This window comes from Bos javanicus, chromosome 9 (assembly GCF_032452875.1).
Source record: "Bos javanicus breed banteng chromosome 9, ARS-OSU_banteng_1.0, whole genome shotgun sequence".
Taxonomy (NCBI): Eukaryota; Metazoa; Chordata; class Mammalia; order Artiodactyla; family Bovidae; genus Bos; species Bos javanicus.
This window is the reverse complement of record NC_083876.1, coordinates 95,546,336-95,569,676: the sequence shown is the minus strand read 5'-3', so window position 1 is coordinate 95,569,676 and position 23,341 is coordinate 95,546,336. Positions and strand designations below refer to the sequence as shown.

The 23,341-nt window shown below is 43.9% G+C and overlaps 1 protein-coding gene across 2 annotated transcripts in view; it reads right to left on the bottom strand.

Annotated features, from left to right (window-relative positions):
• FNDC1 (fibronectin type III domain containing 1) overlaps window positions 1-23,341 on the bottom strand; it is a 112,208-nt gene that overhangs the window by 29,207 nt on the left and 59,660 nt on the right. The window contains exons 8-14 of one of the 2 annotated variants that reach the window (XM_061428448.1): window positions 19,928-20,115; window positions 19,105-19,212; window positions 15,708-15,896; window positions 11,316-13,964; window positions 9,392-9,492; window positions 7,127-7,238; window positions 5,830-6,243 (exon numbers count right to left, since the gene is read on the bottom strand). In XM_061428448.1, coding sequence (XP_061284432.1) covers window positions 5,830-6,243; window positions 7,127-7,238; window positions 9,392-9,492; window positions 11,316-13,964; window positions 15,708-15,896; window positions 19,105-19,212; window positions 19,928-20,115 — 3,761 coding nt within the window. Of the gene's footprint in view, window positions 1-5,829; window positions 6,244-7,126; window positions 7,239-9,391; window positions 9,493-11,315; window positions 13,965-15,698; window positions 15,897-19,104; window positions 19,213-19,927; window positions 20,116-23,341 lie in introns of both variants that reach the window. The other variant, XM_061428449.1, reaches the window with a different exon arrangement.

Sequence of the window (23,341 nt, the reverse complement as noted above, 5' to 3'; positions counted from 1 at the left end):
TATGCCTGAATCCAAGAGGAATTACTTCTGGGCTGGTTTAAATCAGAGTTTTCAAGTTCACACCACCTAACATTTGGGGTTATCTTGCTGTTGTTTTCCATGACACCATTTTCTTTCCTTTATTAACTTTCAGGAACGTAGTCCTCTTGTGGCTTATTATCAGCTCAGAGTCATTTCATTTCATTATTATTTTTGGTTAGGTCAGAATGAATAAATGGTACAACTGCTGCAGCCCAGAGTGAATGAGAAAGAGGCGAGTCTAGGGTCTCCTCCATGGATTCCTGATACTAAGTACAGTTCCTTAAGGAGCTGAAGCACTCTCGTCCAGCACCAGACCACAGAAACCACCCCTTCACCTGTGAACTTGGATCACTTCTTGAGACGAGTGACAGTTAAGTCTTCTGGCAAAAGTAAACACCCTACTGAGTGATTTAGTGCTCCTTTTTTTTGTTTTAAAACCAAATAAAGTCAGAGATAATTTTTCTAAAATAGCACCATCTTGATTCCAAGTCAAAGAAACTTCCAGCTGTAATGAAACAGATTTACTTTTTTTTTTTTTGAAAAGCTGACCCTCAGAATTTGCCCCACCTGAATGCCAATTTGGAGTATCTGGAGCCACATATAACTGGATGTTTTTAAGCCAACCCAAAATCCATGTCAGAAGCTTCCACCTCTTTACATAAAAGTAGCAGCTGGCCACCAACCATGTGCTACAGTTTATATATGTATGTTTTTTCAGTGGTTTTATCCAAACGGTTGTGAAATTTAAAAAAGAAAGTGCAAAATGTTTGGGTCTTAGTTCCAGAGATACATTAAAAAAAAAAAAAAACTGTTAAAGTGGATTCTCATTAAAACTTTGGAGAGAAGGTAAATTACAGTCATTTGAAACCCAAGGATATTTGCAAATTATTTCATTGGTCCAGCTCAAGTGAACTTTCAATTATTCTCTTTGTATTTTCTGTCTTGCGAGTGAGCTGTGGCAGGAGAGAACTGTTTTCCGTAATGACTGATGTTCTTCTAAAGATGCCCCCAGGTCATGTTACAAATTGTTGAAGATGTTCAGCTGGCTCATAACATTTCCAAACACACACGATACCATCAGATCCGCTGTCAAAATGGAACCTGAAAAACAAGCATCACTGGTAAAAAGACTTCTCAAAAGACTCTAACTTCTCCGTTAGAAAACGGAGCATGCCTATGGCTTAGGGTATGGTAAAGATACCCAAAGATACATAATTGGGTACCACAAGCAATCTGAGATGAAGCAGAGGATGCTGTCTCTACTGCAAGGAGTTTATGACTTAATAGAGAAGTCATAGCAAGCAAAAAATTGTGCATGTGTGTGTGTATGTAAAGAGAGAAAGGGTGTCAATACACTAGAAACAAACATATAATATGCATCTATGCATACAGGAATATGTATAACTATGATGTCTAGAAAAAGATGCTTAAATTACTGAATAATTTAATGACACAAGGTTATTCCCAGAACACTGTTAAAGCAGCGTTTTCAAGGAAAAGAGGGTACTGACACAACCAGGAGAGTAAAGACTAAGATATTTGAAAAGATGACTTTTAAAATTGGAGGGCTAGAAACCTAAAAGCTCATCGACAGAGGAATAGATAAAAAAGATATGATATATATATATATATATATATATATGAATATTACTGAATGAATGAATATATAAGAATATTACTCAGGCATTTAAAAAAATGAAATCCTGCAGTTTGCAGCAACATCAATAGACCTGGAGAGTGTCATACCCAGTGAAGTCAGTCAGACAGAGAAGGAGAAACCCTGTATGACATCCCTTATATGTGGGATCTAAAAAGAAATGATACAGATGAACTTACAAATGATTCAAAGGAAAATGAACTCATGGCTGCCAGGGGTGGTGGGCTGGGAAGGGAAGGGATAGTCAGGGAGTTTGGGATGATTATGTACACACTGCTATAGTTATTAATACAATGGATAACCAGCAAGGACTTATTGTACAGCACATGGAACTCTGCTCAATGTTATGTGCCAGCCTGCATGGGAGGGGGTTTTGGGGGAGTATGGACACATGTACATGTATGGCTGAGTCCCTTCGCTGATTGCCTGAAATTACCACAACATTGTTAACTGGCTATATTCCAATATAAAATAAAAGTTAAAAAAAAATTTGGAGGGCTAAAAACAAAATGTTAGGATTTTGCCAACAGAAGGTAATGACAAATGGTTGGCTAGCTGGGGGCTGAGGAGGGGAGTCTCAGAAGGGCAGGTATTCTCACAGTGATCACAGCAGAGGGTCTAAGTCAGCATTCTTGTAACAATTTCAGGTGAGTAGGCTGCAAAGTGCCATGGCCAAAATGCACTTGGTAAAAAGCACATGTGTGTACACATGGAACCCCAGCACCTGTGAGTGTACATTGTAGACCGAAGCACAGTGTCCCTCGATGTACACAGGTAATTGGCCCAGAGGCCCCTGTGAATTGGCCCAGAAGCCCCTGTGAATACCAAAATCCATGGATGCTCAAGTCCCTCCTATAAAATAGTGTAGTACAAGGAATCCAAGCTGTGATGGCTAGAATGAAAAAAACAGATAATAACAAGTGCTGGTGAAGATGGAGAGGAACCGGATGCCTCATACGTTTCCAGCGGGGAATGAAAATAGTGCAGCTGCTATGGACAACAGTTTGGTGCTTCCTCAAAAAGTTAAACATAAAGCAAATATCGTATATTAGCACATACATATGAAATCTAGAAAAATGGTATTGATGAACCCATGTGCAGGACAGGAGCAGAGACACAGACATAGAGAACAGACTAATGGACACAGCAAGGGAAGGAGTGGGTGGGATGAATTGAGAGAGTAGCCTGGAAACGCATTCATTATCTTATGTAAAACAGATAGCTAGTGGGAAGCTGCTGCATTATACAGGGAGCTCCACTTGGGATTCTGTGATAACCCAGCGAGGCAGGATGGGGTGGGAGGTGGGGCGGAAGGCTCAAAAGGGAGAGGACATATGTATGATTCACACTGTTGTGTGGCAGAAACCAATACAACATTGTAAAGCAATTATCCTCCCATTAAAATTTTTAAAAAGTAGTAGGGAAAAAATTTAAACAAAGAGTTACCAACCAACAAAACAACTCTACAGAAGAGAATTAAAAACAGATATTCAAAAGAAAAAAACATGTACACAAATGTTCACAGCAGCATTATTCATAATAGACAAAAGGCAGAAACAACCCAAATGTCCATCAACTGATAAATGGATAAAATGTGGTCTTTCCACACAATGGAGTATTAGTCAGCAATAAAAAGAAAGAAGTACAGATAACTTGAAAACAAATTATGCTAAGTGAAAGAAGCCAGACACAAAACGACACATTTCACATGGGATTCCATTTACACAAAATGTCCAGAACAGACAGATCGAGAGATAGAAAGGAGACAAGCAGCTCCTGGAGCTGGGAGGGGCAGGGATGGGGAGTGACTACTAATGTGTGTAAGGTTTGTTCGGGGGGGGGGGATGAAAATATTCTGGGACTTGATAACGGTGACAGTCACACAACTCTACGAATATGCTAAAGTCTTTAAAACTTTAAAAGGGTGAACTTTATGGCATGTGATTTTTATGTCAGGAAAGCTATTGTTAAAGATGTTTTTTCATAAATAGAAACAACTATGATTAGAAATAATATTAGGAAGAAAATATTTAATGAAATTGTTAGTGGAGCAGCAGAAATGAAAAAGGAAGGTAAGCCACAGTGAAGTATTTTTAAATAATAAAATATAGACATACAGTTAAGACATATTACTCTCCCCAAATTTAACTTTTTCCAAGACTTTGTCCTTATTTTCAAAATGCTGTCTAGAGGTAAACTATTACTAACCCTTAGACACTAATTTGGCTTAGGCTAGGCTATTAGACAATTGTACAGGAGTAAAGTAAAAAATATACATCTCTATCAAGATTTGCAAAGAAAAGAAGAACAAAAATATCAAAAATCTGACTTTCATGGCAACTAAAAGTCCACAATTACCAAGTAAATGAAAAGAAATGAAAAGACCTACATAAAAGCTAAAAGAAAATGTAAAATATTAATAATAATAGCAGTAGTAATTAGAAGAAAATCCAAACAGCCACTCTTCTGTTTATAACCTATTAGTAAAGAAATATCTGTTCTAATCATACTTCAATTAAATAATAGCCACACCAGTGTATGCTGAAGAAGTCAAGGAAAGTACAAGATACCTTCATACCAGAAACCCAAAGGAAAATTCAAATTTGTACTCACTTTTAATTGGTGGTGTGAGAATTTTCTTCCTGATTGTCCTCTTCTTCATATGTGCCTGTTCTTCGGTGTGAATTTTTCAGATACATCAGATGTTCCTGTTCATTTGGAACTTTTTCGTGGAAAGACTAATTTCAAACAGAATTCTCAATCTGGAGACAGCATTCACGTTCAGATTGAATGACGGTGTGCTACGAATTCAGGGCACGCACATGATTCCTGAAATGAAGGCTCTTCACTCTGCACTAGCTTAAAAAGACAGAAGCTTTACAGCCTGCATGGCAATTCATTTCAACCTCTGGAAAGTGAAGTCGCTCAGTCGTGTCCGACTCTTTGTGACCCAGTGGACTGTAGCCTATCAGGCTCCTCCGTCCATGGGATTTTCCAGGCAAGAGTGCTAGAGTGGATTGCCATTTCTTTCTCCAGGGGACCTTCCCGACCCAGGAATCGAACCCGGGTCTCCCACATTGCAAGCAGATGCTTTACCGTCTGAGCCACCAGGGAAGACCTGCCTTCTGAAGCCTGAGGCAAATACAGATGACCTCCCCCAAGCAGCGCGAACAGGGACAAGCAGAGAAGATGATGGCATCTCGGCTCCACCGTGACTTGGCCCACAGTGCCCCCAGGTTCCGTTCCTTAGGGGAGCAATGGTGGGGGGGGCGTGGTTCTCAGTAAGAAGACACAGCAGGGGCACAGGACAGCTGGGACTGGGTGTCCCAGATCAGGAAAGGGCTCAGTCTTAGCCAGTGGACAGCCCCGCTCCCATGAGAGCCAAGTCATGTAAGCATAAGCATTTTTCAAAGGCAAAGAAGTGAAAGTGTTAGTTGTTCAGTTATGTCTGACTCTTTGCAATCCCATGGACTGTAGCCCACCAGGCTCCTCTGTCCATGGAATTCTCCAGGCAAGAATACTGGAGTAGGTTGCCATTGCCATCTCCAGGGGATCTTCCTGACCCAGGGATCAAACCCGGGTCTCCTGCACTGCAGGCAGATTCTTTACCATCTGAGGGATTGCTGTTCAAACATGCTTGGGAAATACTACTATTCTTGGAAATTTACAGTGAGACTATTCAGTGGTAAGAGTCCAACAGTCAGAAATTCCTTTAACTTTGTCTGAATCACATAGCTAATTACAGAACCTTTTTTCTATATTATTATTATAACAAGTACTAATCTACTAATGGAAATGGCAACCCACCCCAGTATTCTTGCCTGGGGAATCCCATGGACAGAGGAGCCTGGTGGGCTACAGACCATAGGGTCACAAAGAGTCAGATATGACTGAAGCAACTTGGCACGCACACACGATCTACTAATATCCAGTGGAATACACTTTGGGAAACGCTGGTCCAAACTAACAGTGTCTCATGTTTCAGACAAATTTTTGACTCGGGTGGGGACAAGGGTTGCCAGATAAAACAGAGGAAGTCCACTTAGATCTGAAGTTGTGCGCCTCACTCACCACACCCGGCAGGCTCTGCAACACCCCCTTCTGAAATGCCACTTTACGACTTGAGTTATCAACAGAATGAAGACAGTTACCTTCCTCAGGGTAGCACTCCGGGACCCCACGTGAGCCCATTATGAGGTTGCCATCTTTGTCATGCCGTTCCAGGGTCCCAGGGGGACAGGTGGGGATAGGGGTTGTGGGCTCCGGGGTGGTGGTGGTGGTTCTCCGGGTCGTGGTTCGGGTGGTCGTTGGGCGAGTGGTGGTGGTGGTTGGCCGAGGGGTCGTGGTGGGCCGAGGGGTCGTGGTGGGCCGAGGGGTCGTGGTGGTGGGTCTCGTGGTTGTGATGGGGGCGCGGGTGGTTGTTTTGATGACCTCCAAGCCCACCAGGGGCTTGCCTCCAAGACTCAAAATGGGCTTATCCTGGGCACTGGCCAAGGGTTTGGAATGGCGCCCCTGTCCGAAGAGCGGGAGGCCGTCGGGGCTCACCACGGGAGTCCCTCCCAGATCTGAAACAAAAGCAAATAAAAGCTGTGCAGCCAGGTGAAACAATCCAGGGAAGTAAAAAGCAAGTGGAAAGTATCTTCTCAATGTCTTATATTCTATAATCAATAAAAGGCAAAGAAATAATGAAAAGGATACCAGCTGAGGTCACAGTACCTGCTACTATCCAGAAACTTCTGGGCCTTTTATATTGTCCATTACTCTGCACTAGCTTATAAAAGTATATAAATACCGCATTACCTGCAATAACTCTAAGTCTCTAGGAAGGAAAGTGATTCTTTCCCTGTGCTTACTCCTACCACTACGGACTTAAGTGTTACTTTGGACCAGTGATAGCAAAGTTATTCTGCAAAGAGCCAGAGAGTAAATATTTTAAGCTTTGTGTTGCCACTATTCAACTCTGCCACTGCATAACAAAAAACATAGACAGTAAACCAAGAAACGCATGTTTCTGAGTTCCAAGAAACCTTCGTGTATGGAGAGTGAACTATGAATGTAATATAATCTTCACATGTCACAAATATTATTCTGTGATTTTTTTGGCAGTCATTTAAAAACATAAAAGCTATTCTGAGCTCACAGGCTATACAAAAACAGGCAGCAGGCAGGGTTTGGCTTTAGAAGCGGTGTTGCTGAGGTCTGCTCTGGACTGCCCAATCCCAAGAATGAAGTCAAGAGTCACCTCCTCTAGACGGTGGAGTCTGTAGGAAGATAGCTGGATCAGGGAAGAAGCTAAGCTCCACCCCTTCCAAGGCACCTCATCTCCACGAGGTTAATGAAACTGGACCAAGGGCCCCCATTAAAAATGAGGAAAAGGAGGAAGAGAGAAGTTGTTACGCTTCAGATGACTCAGGGCACTTTTGTTCCATAAGGACCATTCTCACTTACCCACAATGGTTCGACCATCTCCGCCTAGTTTAATCCGGAGAGGATTTCCTTGTGAATCTTGTAGGTACCTTCCTTCTGCATTTAATACTAACCCACGATCAAGGTCCACGACCTAAATCCATGACACAGATTAAAGGATATATTGAACATTTCAAAATACACATTAATCCAACTACATGAATATAGACAAATAGGAAACACTATTTTTGTCAGCATCATTCATAAGGTATAATAGGAACGAAGTACAAAACAGTCATATTTCATAATTGTTTATCCATATAACAATTGTTTCAAGTTTTCTCAAATATTCAAAAGATGTTCAAAATACATTTACCATTGAGTATGTTGTATGTCAAAAGCAGGAAACGACCTAGGTGTTTATCAATGGAGAAAAGAGATTAAATAAATCATGTCCCATCCATACAGTGAAATACTGTGAAGCCAGTGAAAGGGATTTGGAAATTCTGAATTTATCATGAGATATACTGATGCAGACTTAGATTAAAGGACTGATTATTTTGCAAAATGAAGTATATTCACTTGTATATATAAGCTTAAAAGTGTAAAGAGAAAATTCTGGACAGATATATCCCAAACTATTAATAGTGGTTGTTTCTGAGAAGTGATCTGGGATGGCTATTATCTTTTTATATATTTCTGAATTGTTTTAATTTCTTGCCATGAACACAACAGGTTTCCATTTTGCTGTGTGTTAAAAATCAAAGTTGTTATATCAAAACCAGTTTCATTTGTAATTAGCCTAATATAGCACACATGAAAAAAATTTCATGTTCTAAGGAATTATACAACTTGGACAAAAAGTATTATTATCTCTGTTAAGAAACAACTCATGTGCCACACTGATGATTCTCAGAATATGGTCCTGGACCAGCTTCCCCAACCTCGCCTGGAAATTTGTCAGATATGAGAATTACCTGGCCTGAACCAAACCATATTGACAAGCCCTCAGGGAGTCTGATGCCCATCAGTGTTTGAAAACCATGACTTTGAACAATCAAGTCACTGGAGGAACCCCTGCAAGCAGGCCACTTGTAGGGAACTATCTCAGTAATTAAAATAAAACTTACATAAATAAACCCTACTTGCAAAATCTACTCCATACCATTTCAATTCAAAATTGTTTACAATGACACTTTGCTTTCATATGTATTCTTCCTTCTATAAATTTCTGTTCCTTTGAGAAATGACAAAATGTATCTTGAGGCCACCTCTGACTGAAAATTCTTTGAAGTTCATCAATATGTTTTCCTAAATCTTACTAATATATATATAAGTGAGAAATTTTGATTGGGAATTCTACTATGAATAATTATTTGATTCTCTGAAAAAATATTTTAAATCTCTGAACATTCTAAGTGTTCTGTCCATCACCCTCAACCCACCAAAAACTCCTAAACATTTACCTTAACCCCAGGAAGTTAAAGTCATTTAGCTTAAACATACATAAAGTACTAATACTTTTTTTTTACTTCAGTCAAACAAAAATTGTTGGAAGATTTAAAAGGTGATCTGATAAAAGCTGCCTATTTGATCTGGAGATTTTTGTTTTGGTTCAGTTGTTTTTATCCTGCTTCCTTTTATAAAGGATTTGAGATAATTTACAGAAAATATGTATTCTGTTTAATCGAACCATAAAGAAAAAATAAAATAAAGCTAGCAGGAATGGGAAAACAGAAATTCATTGGAGAGGCTGTGCCTCAGGTTCTGTCTGACTGGTTGGCCTAAAGATTTATGTGACCTTCTTAACCAGTCAAGAAGAACGGGAACAAATGCCCATCAGAATCAGCTCAGTCGCTCAGTCGTGTCCGACTCTCTGCAACCCCATGAACTGCAGCACACCAGGCCTCCCTGTCCATCACAAACTCTTGGAGTTTACCCAAACTCATGTCCACTGAGTCAGTGATGCCATCCAACCATCTCATCCTCTGTTGTCCCCTTCTCCTCCCACCTTCAATCTTTCCCAGCATCAGGGTCTTTTCCAATGAGTCAAATGAGTCAGACAAATGCCCATGCCTGACCTAATCAGCATGAGAAGAAAGCAAAGTAGTTCTTAGGAGAACTACTTAGGAGAATCAAAGCCTTTTCTGAGCACTGGAAGAAATAACACAGTATAAGTATACTGACATACAAGTGGTTAAAACTAGAGAAAAAAAGACGGCTTCATTTTCTATTACACAACGCCCACCATTTTTCTCTTCCCAACAGCATGAAAATAACTGGTATGTGTAAAGAAGTTTACCCTACCCACTTTGTTCCTTGAGGGCCATTGATAATTCTTTGTCCACTTGGTTTTCCATTACTACCAGCAAGTACTCTCCCTTCTCCATTTGGTCTTCCATTATAACCTACAAGTTCCCAAACAAACAAAAAATACAGAACCTGGTAAATTCAACACTCCTGGAAAGTTGGCTTCATACCACCCTATAAGTAGTAACATATCATTTCAAACCGAAACACTAAACAGAATTTTGAACCAATAGCTCAAATATATCAGCTAAAGATTGACTGAAACTGTGACTTCTACATGACAAATAAGAATGTCTGTGAAGAGCATGGTACAGTCACAGTTTTCTACAATATTGGGGGAATGAGAGGGTTTGGCCTAAGTAAAATTTCCAGGTAAAGTTTAAGACCGTAGTAGTTGTAGCTTTATTTTAGCCAGCTGGAAGGTGGAGGGAGGGAGAGTTGGAAGGACAGGGAAAATTCTCTCTGACGTCTATGAGATACCGGGCTGCTCCCCTCCGCAGATTATACTAAATGCAACCACCGTCTCTAGCTGACTCGGGTCTAGATCATCCATCGCCAAGTATAAACACACAGTCCTGACTCAAAGCTCGCTGACTTCAGTGGGGCCACAGAAGGATTTTCTCATAGAGGAGGTAGCAGGCCCTTTAGTTGCTATCTGGCTGTTCCTTGCACCTGCCCTGTCTCTTCACCTCCTGCCCTTTCTGATCACCTGCAGCTTGGTTGAGGCCTCTGCTGGAAACATCTGCTCTAGCTTGGCCCACCAGATAAAGTGCCTGGGCTTCCCCACAGCTATTTGCAGGTCAGAGACATTTCTCTCGCTCAAACAGTTAATGAAAATTAAGAATTTATTGACTTTTTTACTATATACCAGGGAATGTGACTTTTACATCTATTATTGGGGTGTTAGGTTTGCATAAAACAGTCCATTTTAATGGAAAACTGACCTCCTTGTGGGGGCACTGTTCTAGGGCTTTACATTGAGCTAAATTAACAGTATATTGCATGGATTAACAACAACTAATACAATTAATCAAGAATGTTCTATTATGCCCCAAATCCATGCAAGGGGAGCGCAAGGCACCACTTAACCAAATGCAGATTTCAGGTAAATACCTTAGCTCCTGCCCTGGGTCCACATAGACTCCAGCTCACAGCTGTCTACATTCTGTCCAAAACCTAAGTCACACATCAGCATGCTACTCCTCTGTGCGACCATCGTTTTTCACAGTCTTTTCTGGAGGTTTTAAACAAGGTTCACTGATTGCAACATCTTAGCAATCCTCACCCAAGACATTTGAGTTTGTCCCCAGATATTTTTAGCTGAGAGGTTTATATGCAGAATAACCAGAACAAGTTCCAGCCTCCACAGGAACTAATCCTTCCTGTGGATTCCCTAATACCCCCTGGGACAAGAACAACCTAAAACATAGGAACCTGAGTATGGCATCATGGCTGTGACACACATTCACAGATTTAGATCTTAAGGAACTCAAAGAAGCGCGATGGGACAGCAATGGCAACCCACTGCAGGATTCTTGCCTGGAGAATCCCATGGACAGAGGACCCTGGCGGGCTACCGTTCACCAGGCAGGAAAGAGTCGGCCACGACTGAGCAGGCACACACACACCTACCAGAGGGTTGTGGAGTCGGTGTTGGGATTGGAACAGCCGATCAGCCACCTCCTAGCTGTCTGACCTCCAGCAAGCCACTCAGACCCCTAAACCCCGGCTTCCTCATCTGAAGACCCGGGAAGCGATGCAAATCCAGGAGATGGTTACCAGGATAAGATCGTGTTTACACCTCAAAGCTCCTAACCCAGTGCTTAGACTGAGCAGATGCTCAGTAAGATAAAAGGCTCTAGGAATTGCTACGAACCCTGCTGAGAACTGTCAAGACAACGTTCAGGTAAAAACAACTCACCTGGTCTCGAAGGGGGTCTCACCGGCGCGCGCGAGAACGGGTTCCGGAACCTGGAGTTCATCATCCGCTGGCGCAAGGAGAGCATCGGGGTGGTGGGGGCGGACGGGGCGGGCGCGCGCGTGGTGAACCGCGGCGGCGCGGGGGTGCCCACCGTGGGGCTCGGGGTGGCGGCGGGGCTGCGAGCGGGCTGTCTGGGCGGGAGGTGCGAGGCTCTCGGGGAGCTGCCCGCAGGTGGAGAAAGAGGCCTTTTCACCGGGGTGGCGTTCTCGTCGTGCGGGGAGCCCACTCTGGGGGGCGCCAGCACAATGACTGGCTCCGTCTCCCCCTTAGCGAGGGTCCGGTCCACGTGTTTGCCGCCCCTGGGGCTGAAGGAGGAGGGCCACTTAGGAGCAGCGGAAGACTGCGGGTCCTTGTCCTTTCCTCCCTTAAAGAACATCACGTCTTCATTCTCCTCCTCGGCTGACACTGACTGCTGCGATTTGGACGGCAGGGGCTCCCTTTTGGCTGGCGAGGCCTGGGACGCCCCATCCTTCCTGCCCGCCCACTGGGGGCCTACTCTGCCCGGGACCCTGGTGCGGGCGTGGGGGTGCAGGCTGCCGGGCCTGCCCGCGGGCCTGCGCAGGTGACCATCGCCCGCGCTTCCTGCCTGAGCGTCCACCTGGCGGTGCTTGGGAAGCGATGGGGTGGCGTCCTTGGCACCGGCCGAGTACGCGGGTGCTCGGACGCCCCCGGTCCCCGCTTCTGCGCTGTCGTCGTCCAGATTCTGGGGAGACGCCGCGCGGGAGGACTGTCCGCCTCTGGACGAGTAAGAGTCTGAGAAGGAGGCGCTTTCCTGCGACGTGGGGTGCGGACGGCCAGCCTCGGAGGGGAACGCAGGCTGGGGTCTGGAAGGCGGACGCCCCACTTCCTTGCTCCGTGGGCCGTGGGGTTGTGGCTGGGACGCCGGGACGGCCGAGGAGGGTGACTTTTCCAGAGCAGCGGACCCGGCACCCATCCTTTGGGGCCCCGTGGGCCCCTGGTGGTGTGGGGACCGTGGCACAGGTGGCCGGCCACCCAGCTGCGTTTTGGGAGACCCGCCCTCCTCACCAGCGTCTGTGCTCTGCTGCGTATCCTGAGCCTTAGAGGACGGAGGTTTGGCCTGAGGGGGCACCCCAGCCCAAGTGCCCGTGGATTTGGGGTTCTCTGGGAGGGGCTCCTTCCGCTGCAGGCTCGCCCCTCTCTGGGGGCCTCTTCTCAGATGGTCCGCGCCCCGGGAGGCAGGCTGCCTGGAGGAGGAAGACACGTGATGGTTCTCCACGGTGGCAGGAAGTGGCTTTTCGTCTTCAGCCTCCTCTTCGCTGTCTTCTTGGCCTCCGGGGCCGCGCCGATGGTCAGAAGCTGGGTGAGAATCCACCCTCGGGTGAACCCGGGGGGATGCGGTGGACGGAGGGGAGCTGGAGGGGTGCAACCGGGGTCCCCGGCCATTGCCAAACCTGTGTGGATATCTGCCGTGGGCAGCGAAGGGTCTGTTTCTGAGCGAACTGAAGTGTCCAGAGACCGGCGGGCCTGCGGGCAGCCGGGACCTAAATGTTGGGGCCGTGGCTGCAGCCGGCCTCCCTCGCTCTTCCGTATCACTCTCACCATCGCCATCGGAGCCGCCTGCTCCCTCAGAGGCCTGTGTCCTTGAGGACGGCCGGGTGGACCCTGACGGCGCGTTGGACCTGGCGGCCGTCGCATCCTGACCATCCTTCCAGCCGCGGGAGAGCGGAGACCCGGGCTGTGGTTCGGTGATCAGGAGCCGAGATGACCCCCCAGGAGATGGAGAAAGTCTCGAGGGTGGGGCTGAGGCCCTGGAACCTTCCTCCCTATCCTCTGAGTGGGGTGCCCTCCGGGCAGGCAGGGCTGGTCTTGTGCCATGGTGCGCCGCGCTTCGGTCGCGCAGGGCACTCCAGGCCGGGTGGCGGCCGGAAGACAGGGCCGGCCGAGCGTGCGCCGCGCTTTTGCCAGGCAGGTGTTCCGACAGGGCATCCTTGGGGGACGGAGAGCGAGCGGTGGTTTCCTCCTCCTCTAGACCCACTGAGTCATTGTCAGTAGAGCTGGAAGGCCGGCTGGTGGAGGGTCCCCCAGAAAGGCGGTGAGTGCTGCTCTCAGGGGGTGGACGGGAGGCAGAAAAAGATGCAGATGCGGAGGGGGGCGCCCCCGGACGAGGGTGGGAGGTGGGCGAGGAGCCGCGCTGGTCCACGCCTTCCTTTCGCGGCAGCATGGGAGTGCGGGCTCTCACTGGAGTCCTCCCAGCGGCAAGGAACGGGTGGACAGGTCTACTTGGTGGCCTCTGCTGGGACTTCTGGCCTTGGGTCTCTGGGGGCGAGGTTGGTGGGTCCCCGCGGGAATCCGGCTCCTCTTCGTCAGTGATTTCTGTGGACTGAAGACCCGAACCTCCATTCTTCCTAGAGGGAAGCTGGGCTTTTCTGAGCAGTCCACCGTTAGCTAATATTTTGTTCTTCAAGTCGAGAATCGGGCTCTTGACATTTCTCCCTTGGGGAGAAACAGGCAAGTGAGTATGTTTTGAGGGAGCTGGCGCTTTAGGAGATGAGGAAGGCTCAGGCTTTTCAGGTTTGTGCTGATCTTCCGTGTCTGTTTTCTGTTGAACTTCAGACTCACTGGTAGGGGCTGTAACAGATTTTAAAGAATTTGCTGTCAAAGAAGCAATCTGAAAGATGTGTGATGAAAAATTATTAAGATGGCAGTATGGAGGTGCCGAACACTAGTAATAAAACTGATAACTTCTCCTCCTTTAGACACTAGACACTTGTTTTCTCAACTATAGCAATCTCCTTTAAAGTTCTAGTTTGCTTTAAGCAATATAGTCCTTTTATTGCCATGCCCTTTTCCAGGGGATCTTCCCAACCTAGGGATCAAACCCAGGTCTCCCACATTGCAGGAAGATTCTTTACAGTCTGAGCCACGAGGGAAGCCTCGATAACTTTTAAAGTTCTATTTTGCTTTAAGCAATATAGTCCTAGAGAATATGTGTGCTGAGTTTCTATAAATTGAATCAGGCTATGCCACAGCTTATTTGAAGGAATTCTGAAATGAGTGCATTGAACCAATCCATTGAGTTCATAAGTACAAAATCTTATATCAGATCAAATCAGTCGCTCAGTCATGTCCAACTCTTTGTGACCCCATGAATCGCAGCATGCCAGGCCTCCCTGTCCATCACCAACTCCCGGAGTTCACTCAAACTCATGTCCGTCGAGTCAGTGATGCCATCCAGCCATCTCATCCTCTGTCGTCCCCTTCTCCTCCTGCCCCCAATCCCTCCCAGCATTAGAGTCTTTTCCAATGAGTCAACTCTTAATATAACTGTCAAGATATTACAAATGCATTATAGCTGTTCCTTACAACGTGGGCAAGAAATACACATAAGCCTGGCACAGAATGTTCAATGATCTGTACTTAAAGTTATATGCAGATGTGTTGTGTGTGATTTGCAAATGACTGGGGTGAGTTACACATTTGTCATTTTTGAGGCATTACAAAGACTTCCCTATTCCTCATAACATGTCCTTACTTGCTTTTTTATGACTTAAAATCCCTTTAATGATGGATACATTTGTAATCCCACAATAAAGCTTAAAATAAAAAGACCCCTGGGATAGGCAAAACATTATATTATGTGAACCCTACAATTTACTCTTTTTGGAGACCAGGGTTGAATGCAGGAAAAGGATGCTGTCAGGGGAGAAAGATTTATATAGATAGTGCTGGGGAATCCAGAGAGAGCAAACTTCATTTATTTCAGCTGTTTGAAGATAGAATTGCAGTAGACTATGGATCCTCACAGCATATAATGAAGGAGAGAGCTACCAACATCTGTTGCAAACTCAGAGAAGCAGGAAGGAAAATACAGCCCACTCCAGTTTTGGACTTTATTGACCTGCTGGGTTTTGATACTGAGCAGATAAACAAGGTAACTGAAATTCTTCTGGGTACTGCTGCACTCCAAAACCATGGAATACAAACTATAAAAATTTTATGTGCTATTTATTCACTGAAATGGGACCGACTAAAAATGTCCCATTATGCCTGTAAAATGTTCTTTCCCTGTCATCATAAACCCCAAATTACACAATGATATAAGATTAATCACGGATGTATCCATTAATCACATAATATGTAATTAACATCATAATAACAATTAATGTCATTAGCAATCAATATCATTTTAGGGTTTGGGGAGACCAATTTCGGAAGGGACCACAAAAATATTTTAGACATCAGAATAGCACTTTAACCCCGCAATTCATCAACAGAGCAGTTCTAAACCCGTGAGAATGATTCAAAATAACACACCACAATTAGAAGTAATGAAGAGAGAGAGAAAGAGAGCCACAAACACACCATGCTTACTTGGTGGCAGAGCAACAATGAAGGCTTTGGAATGAGGCCCCATTCCTCTCCTGTTGGCGGCCCGGATTTTGAAAAGATAGCGTTCCCCAGGCTGCAGACCTTCTACCCGGGCAGACGTCGTCTCTCCAGGGTAGGTGAGGGACTTCGCTCCAAATGGTTTGAGAGCCGGGGCGTATGAAAGAATGTACTCTGAAATGATTTGGCAGACGGTTGGAAGGAGGAAACTGAAAACAGTCCTGTGTCCAGCAGACAGACTGTACGGGCAGGATGAATTAGAATGCGCATTACTAAAATTAATACTCTAGCTATGCATGCCAAGTCAGCAGCTGGAGCATAAAGACACAGTAAGAGGTGAACCGGTGACTCAGTCAGGCCACCAGTCAATCAGCTGGCAATTTTCCATTTACTGCAAACTCAGCATATGGACCCCAGGAGGCCAGTCTTCACACAACGTACCAAAAATATTTACACTGTGTTTGGGTTTTTTCCTCATTGCGTTTATTTACTAATTTACCATGACAGAATATAGCCAGAATAGAAGAAATCAGAGCAGGGAAAAAGAAAGACAATTTCTAGGAACTGATTCTGAACAGCTGCTGACACCTCTAAGAGTTCCGTTTTATGAATCAGGGCTGTTTGTATTTGTACATTAAGCCAGATAAATTCCATATTTGAAATATAATTTCACTTTTATAATAATTAGGGAAGTTCTTAATATATTCGGAAAAGGATTTTTCAGTTTTTAAAACTGTAAGGACAAGTTGCTGAGTCATACATAGACTTATGTGATGTTTAATGTTTGCCTATATCTGCAAACATATTATGCCTTGGGCTTTGAAAATCATAGCAAATTCAGTCCAAGGAATTAATATATCTCTGTGGTTATATGGAAATAGTGCAACATAAGGAAGTCATGTTTTGAAACCATCCATGCCAAGGCTTCAGTCCCATGGTTGGATGGCATCACTGACTCAAAGGACATGAGTTTGAGCAAACTCAGGGAGACAGTGAAGGACTGGGAAGCCTGGCCTGCTGCAGTCCATGGGGTCGCAAAGAGTCAGACACGACTTAGTGACTGAATAACAACAAGGTTTTGAAGCATAATTTCCATCCTCAACTAAAAACTGTCATGAATATTTTCCTGCCAATAACAAGATTTATAACTTACTGAGTTAATATGAGTAGGAGCTAACCAAGGGGCGGGGGTGGAGGGGGGTGGGGTGAATTACACAATAACCATGCAACCATCATACTTCTTAGGGAAGCATGGATGAGCTTTTCTTTTTTCCCTAAGCTCTAATCTTTCAAAAGTACATTAGTTAAAAAACTTTCATCCAAAAATCCTTTTCAGCATTTGTCTGAAAAAAATAAACCAGCATTCTTTTCTTGTCGAAAATGAACAAACTAGTCATTTGTGGTGGTCAAAAGTAAGAATTTTAAAAACCCACTGTCTATAAAATTTTGTAATTTAGATTGTTTTTATGGATTCAATTCATCTGGAAAAAATTTGACCATGTCAAAGTATATTCTTTTATTATGTTTTCTTTTTCTCAGATGTAAAATATGCCCCAGGATAATTGTGAATTTACAATTCCACCACTACACCTTTAGGTTAGTGAGGGACATGAGTTCTTTTGGACATAAAACCTCAGTAGCTATTATTACTTCTGGCAATATTTAATTGACTACTAGGGAGTTTCTTTTGCCAAAGAGCTAAAATGTAAAGTAAGATGTGGGAATGGGTGAATAAAGTAAGTAGCATGGTAATAAGGTCACCGAGGAACAATAATTGACTTTTTTTAATAACTAAAAATGGTAGTCAGCTAAAAAATGTTTTTATTCAGGTTTCAGAAGTCTTTTCAGCATCATGATAATAATACAGAAGCCAATGTTCAAATTGTCATAAAAAGAATGATTAAAAGGGGCCAACTATTTCTTCATTTGTTTCTGATTTATTCCAAAAAAAATAAATAAATGAGCAAGAATAGTGCAGTATATTCTTTAAAAACCTAGAAAGAAAGCATTGAATTTTAGAAAATACTTTCTTCTATCTTCTGTAATTTTTACTGTCTCATGAAAAGATATCCTTATAGGTTACCAAAGATAACTTAAGGTTGAAGACAAAAGAGAACCATCCATTTTCTTTAATTAAGAAATTCTCAAAGGAGATCAGTGATAATTTGCTGAATTTCTTTCAGCTTACACAAACTTTGCATATTCAAGTTTTCTTCCAAAATCAAGCGACAATAAAAAAAGTACCCTTAGAGTACATTTGCATAGTCGAAACCTAACCCTCAATTGTCGTTTAATTGCTAAGTCGTGTCTGACTCTTTGCGACCCCATGGACTGTAACCTGCCAGGCTCCTCTGTCCATGGGATTTCCCAGGCAAGAATACTAGAGTGGGGTGCCATTTCCTTCTTCAGAGGAGCTTCCTGACCCCGGGACTGAACCCGTGTCTGCTGCATTGGCAGGCAGGTTCTTTACTGCTGAGCCACCTGGGAAGCCTAACCCTTAATACCTCTCTTTTAAATGTCTCCAAGTAGATTTCCAAAAGGTTTCTGAATGTTTTTACATTAAAAAGAAATTATTTGTGCTTTTATTTAATGTTCTCAACAGACTATTTTAAAATTTATCTAGTTGTGACTATTTTATTCTATTTTCATTTTTTTAAATCTACAGTATTTTTTTTTCCTGTTTTAAGGTCATTTTTCTTCAAATCCCACCTCCCCAAAATTCAATTGTTCAAAATGTTGACAAATAGGGGGAAAAAATCTATATAATATTTTAATTTTCAAGGAGAAAGGAGCAACTGAGGAGGAGATGGTTAGATGTTATCACAGACTCAATGGAAATGAATTTGAGCAAACTCCAGGAGATGGTGAAGGACGGGGAAGCCTGGCATGCTGCAGTCCATGGGGCTGCAAAGAGTCGGACACGACTGAGCGACTGAACAATAACAACAAATATTTGTAGCGCATTCAAGACATTTATGATCCCATGGGGTTCCTGCTCAGCCTGACCTGCCATGATCTTAACTGGCACAGTGAAAAGATCCATAGGATGAAAAACAAGGGGTCACTTTGGTTAAAGGTTATGATGTCACATCCATACAATTAACAACAGCCCTCTTGATAGTAGCATCAAAATCCCTGCAAACGGGGTGATGGAAAGTCATCTGCGTGACGACCCTGATCTGACTGACAGTGAAAACCCTGCTGAAATATCCTTGTCCACTGGGTTGGCATTCCAAATCCGTCTGTTAACTTCCCTGTTGCTTTTGCAGTTGCCAAGCCTGCGATTAGAACCCGTGTTTATCAGGGTCAACGCACACAGTTCTCTTTGGGTATTTCACTCCCACGTACGTGTGCCTTATACTCTCAGTCATGAGGTTCCTACCTTTCACTTTCCCCTCGGTCTCAGGCAGAGCATCCCAAGCTACAGTGACGGCTGTAGGCTTGCCATTGACTGGCCAGACATTTAAATTTTCAGGAGCTGAGGTAGGAGCTACAAAAGGACAAGAATCCAAGGTTTAAAAAGGCCCTTATGGCTGTTCTAAAAATGACATATGGTCCCTGCATACATATATTTCATTGCAGAGCTACTGTGTTAATTTTTATTATACATGAGAGAAAATTCTCCACTTGCTCTTTGTGTATTTAGCGGTTTATGTCAGCTTTACCAACTCATAGAGCAAGGAGGTTAGACACACATGGGGAAATGTTTTTAGGAATTCAGAATTTCTCTCATTGGTGAATATTGAAATATACAAAGAAGAATACAATCCAGTTCCAACTTCCTCTGGATAAAATTTTGGGTTTTTTTAATAGATGTAATTTAAAAGAAAATAATTGTAACCTTGAATATAGAACAAATTTCTCCCCCAGAATCAAGCACAACTTGAGTCTTAAGAAAGGAGAGTCTCTCCAATACTCTGGAGCCATGCGTTTGTTACTCAGGGGCGTTCACACAGACAGCAGGGATTTATGAAGGCTCCGCGTGGTTTTAATGCACTCCACATGTCAGAAAAACATGCTCAGGAAAATAGCCAGTAAAGGCTAAAGCATGGACCCAAGGAAGCTTCTCACGAGATTTAGGGGTAATGCTACTTTGCAAAATGCCTCTCCTGGCCATTATCACTATGGCTCCCTGAAGTGTCTTTAAATCTCCTTTTAGGGGTAATTCCCAAGTTGCAAGTGCAAAGGCCATGCTGAATACAGACCAGACTCCGGTGTTCTCTGGAAGACAGATGTGCTCCACCTGCCGTCTCGTTCGCCCTGGGAAATGCGCACTGCAAATTCATACATGGTGTCTGGACTCAGGTTCTCGACCAGCACGCGTCTGTTGGAGACCTGCTTGTAATCCCATCTTGCCGACTCCCCCTTCTCTCGGTAGCGCACGGTGTACTGTCTGTAAGAAAACACAAAGCAGCGACACACCCAGCTGACCGGTTCTCTGCAGGGGGACACTGGCGTCCTTGATGTTCTCCCTTCCCCGTAAGTGATGACTTCTGGAGGTAAGTGGTGAAATCAAGAAGAGAAAGTTCTAAACTTGTGATTTTGTTATTAGTTCAAAGAATCTACTTATGTTCCAGGGAGGTGTGTCTAAAGTAGCCCAGGAAAGACAGAGCTTAGTGTCTTTTCAAGACCAAAACACTTTTTATGAGGCAAGTGCCTTATTAGGGGTGTGTGGGGGGGGTGTGTGTACGTGGTGTATGTGTGTGTTGGTGTGTATGTGTGTGTGTACATGTGCGTGGTATGTGGGAGTGAGGTGTGGGGGTGTGTACGAGTGTGTGTGTGTGTGTGTGCGTGATATATGTGTATATGGTGTGTGTGTACACGATGTGTGTCTCTGTGTGGGGTGTGTGTGTGTACGTGCTGTGTGTGTATGTAGTGTGTGTGTATGTATTGTCTGTGCATGTGTATCTGGTGTGTGTCTGTGTGTGTGTGCGTATGTGGCAGGGGCATGTATGTGGTGTCTGTGTGTATATATGGTGCGTGTGTGTGTATGTGGTGTGTGTCTCTGTGTGGTGTATGTGTGTGTGGTGTGTGTGTACATGGTGTGTGTGTGTATACATGGTGTCTGTGTGTATATGTGGTGTGTGTGTATGTGTTGCCTGTGCATGTGTTATGTGGTGTGTGTGTATGTGTGTGTGGTGTGTGTGTACATGGTGTGTGTGTGTATATGTGGTGTGTGTGTATATGTTGCCTGTGCATGTGTTATGTGGTGTGTGTGTGTGTGGCAGGGGTGTGTATGTGCTCTGTGGAATGGGAAATATTAAGAACCAGATCCAGCCCAAAGCACCTTGGCTCTCCAGCAAACAAAGACAAGAAGACTCACTAAGCACTAAACACAAAGCAGGTGTGTTTTCTGTGAGTTCTGTAAGGAAAGGCAGCCTGTAGTTCTGAGTAGACTTATTACTATGAGATGGAACAAAAACATACAACAAACAGCAGGAGAGAGAGGCTTATCAGAGGAACTCTGCTGTGTGCTTATCAGGCAGAGGAGTACCATAGACCCAACACAGTCATATTTGACAGGCCCAGGCAGAAGACACCCTCAACACTCGACGTTACAAGTTACAAACACCATTTATTGTTGTTCAGTTGCTCAGTCATGTCCGACACTTTGCAACCCCGTGGACTACAGAGCACCAGGCTTCCCTGTCCTTCACTGTCTCCTGGAGTTTGCTCAAATTCATGTCCATTGAGTCGCTTTTCTCAGACGTTTTCTTTGTGGCCACCTTACGGTAGACGGCGTTTGATGCCTTAACAGTGTGCTACTCATTATGGTATTTCATTAGTTATGATAAGACTGTCGTGCCCAACTCTTTGCAACCCCATGGACTATACAGTCCATGGAATTCTCCAGGCCAGAATACTGGAGTGGGTAGCCTTTCCCTCCGGGGGAATCTTCCCAATCCAGGGACTGAACCCAGGTCTCCCGCATTGCAGGCAGATTCTTTACCAGTTGAGCTACCAGGGAAGCCCTCAGTTGCAGACACAGCTCACCAATTAGCAGTAAGATTTCTACTAAGAAAACTCAAGTCTTCTTTTGTTTTCATCAGGATGTTGGAAACCAAAGTCCATGTTGATCAGGAACACTTCCTACTGGGGGAGGCCCTATGGCTTGGGAGAGAACCACTTATGCATCTTCTGAGGTCTCTGACAAGAAGCAGATGTCTTTTTTTACTAGCAGACAGTGACAGAAGCTCTAGCTAGAACAAATAATATTTTATATATATATATATATATATATATATATATATATATAAAATGTAGAATAACATCTATATACCATATATATATATATATATATACACACACACTCAGCATAATATTCCATTCATTTTCTAAAGTATATTCACTTTTCCTGGTTGCAAATAGGTTAAAAAAATAATATATAATGACTAGACCACCAAGTCTTTGGCTTTCTCTTGGCTGTGTGCTTTCTCTTGGCTGTGTGTTAGTCATTTAATGCACATTTTTATGACTACTGGTCTACCACTAACTAGAAATGGCATTCACCAGTGGCCACTTTGCTGACAAAGGTCTGTATAGTCAAAGCTATGGTTTTTCTGGTAGTCCTGTAGGGATGTAAGAGTTGGGCCATAAAGAAGGCTGAGTGCTGAAGAACTGATGCTTTTGAACAATGGTGCTAGAGAAGACTTCTGAGAGTCCCTTGGACAGCAAGGAGATGAAAACAGTCAATCCTAATGGAAATCAACCCTGAATATTCATTTAAAGGACTGATGCTGAAGCTGAAGCTCCAATACTTTGGCCACCTGATGAGAAGAGTCAACTCATTAGAAAAGACCCTGATGCTGGGAAAGACTGAAGGCAGGAGGAGAAGGGGTCGACAGAGGAAGAGATGGTTGGATAGCATCACTGACTCAATGGACATGAGTGTGAGCAAGCTCCAGGAGATGGTGATAGACAGGGAAGCCTGGTGTGCTGCAGTCAGTGGGGTCACAAAGAGTTGGACATGACTTAAGGACCAAACAATAACAGTGGCCTTTTTAACACAAAAATTATTTTAACCTCATGACTGGTTTTTCCTCCATTACTATTGCAAATGACCATAAAAACCAGAAGAGCATAAAATCATGGGTTAAGACAAAATAAAGCACATTTTGTTGCATATGCATAGATGAGCTGGATGGGAAGCCATGCAGCGTTTGAAGACTATTTCAAGAGGAGTCACTCTGCACAAGACATTAGACATATGCACACCAGTCTACACAAGACCCTTCCTGCGGCCACTATCTCCAAATACCAGGAAGACGATAAGGCTCTTCTTCCTAAGAGGGACCCATGTCCTCTGTGCCTGAACAGAACATTCAAGAGACAAGGCAAAACTTGGGGCAAAGAATGAAGCAGAATCTAGGAAAATCCCAGACACAAGATCAGACTATGAACAGATGAGATGTGAGGGCCCGCTGTGTGTCTTACCCACATCTAATCTGTGGGAGTGTGTACCACCCACAGAATCACCTAGATTGTCCTAGAACAGTCTACCTGTCAGCTACAAAAGAGGTCGGTCTTCACGTATGTCTGAAAATACAATCGTTCAAATAAATATGTGTCTCTTCAGGGCCAGAAAAACCATGTCTCTCATACAGAAAATAAAGACAAAG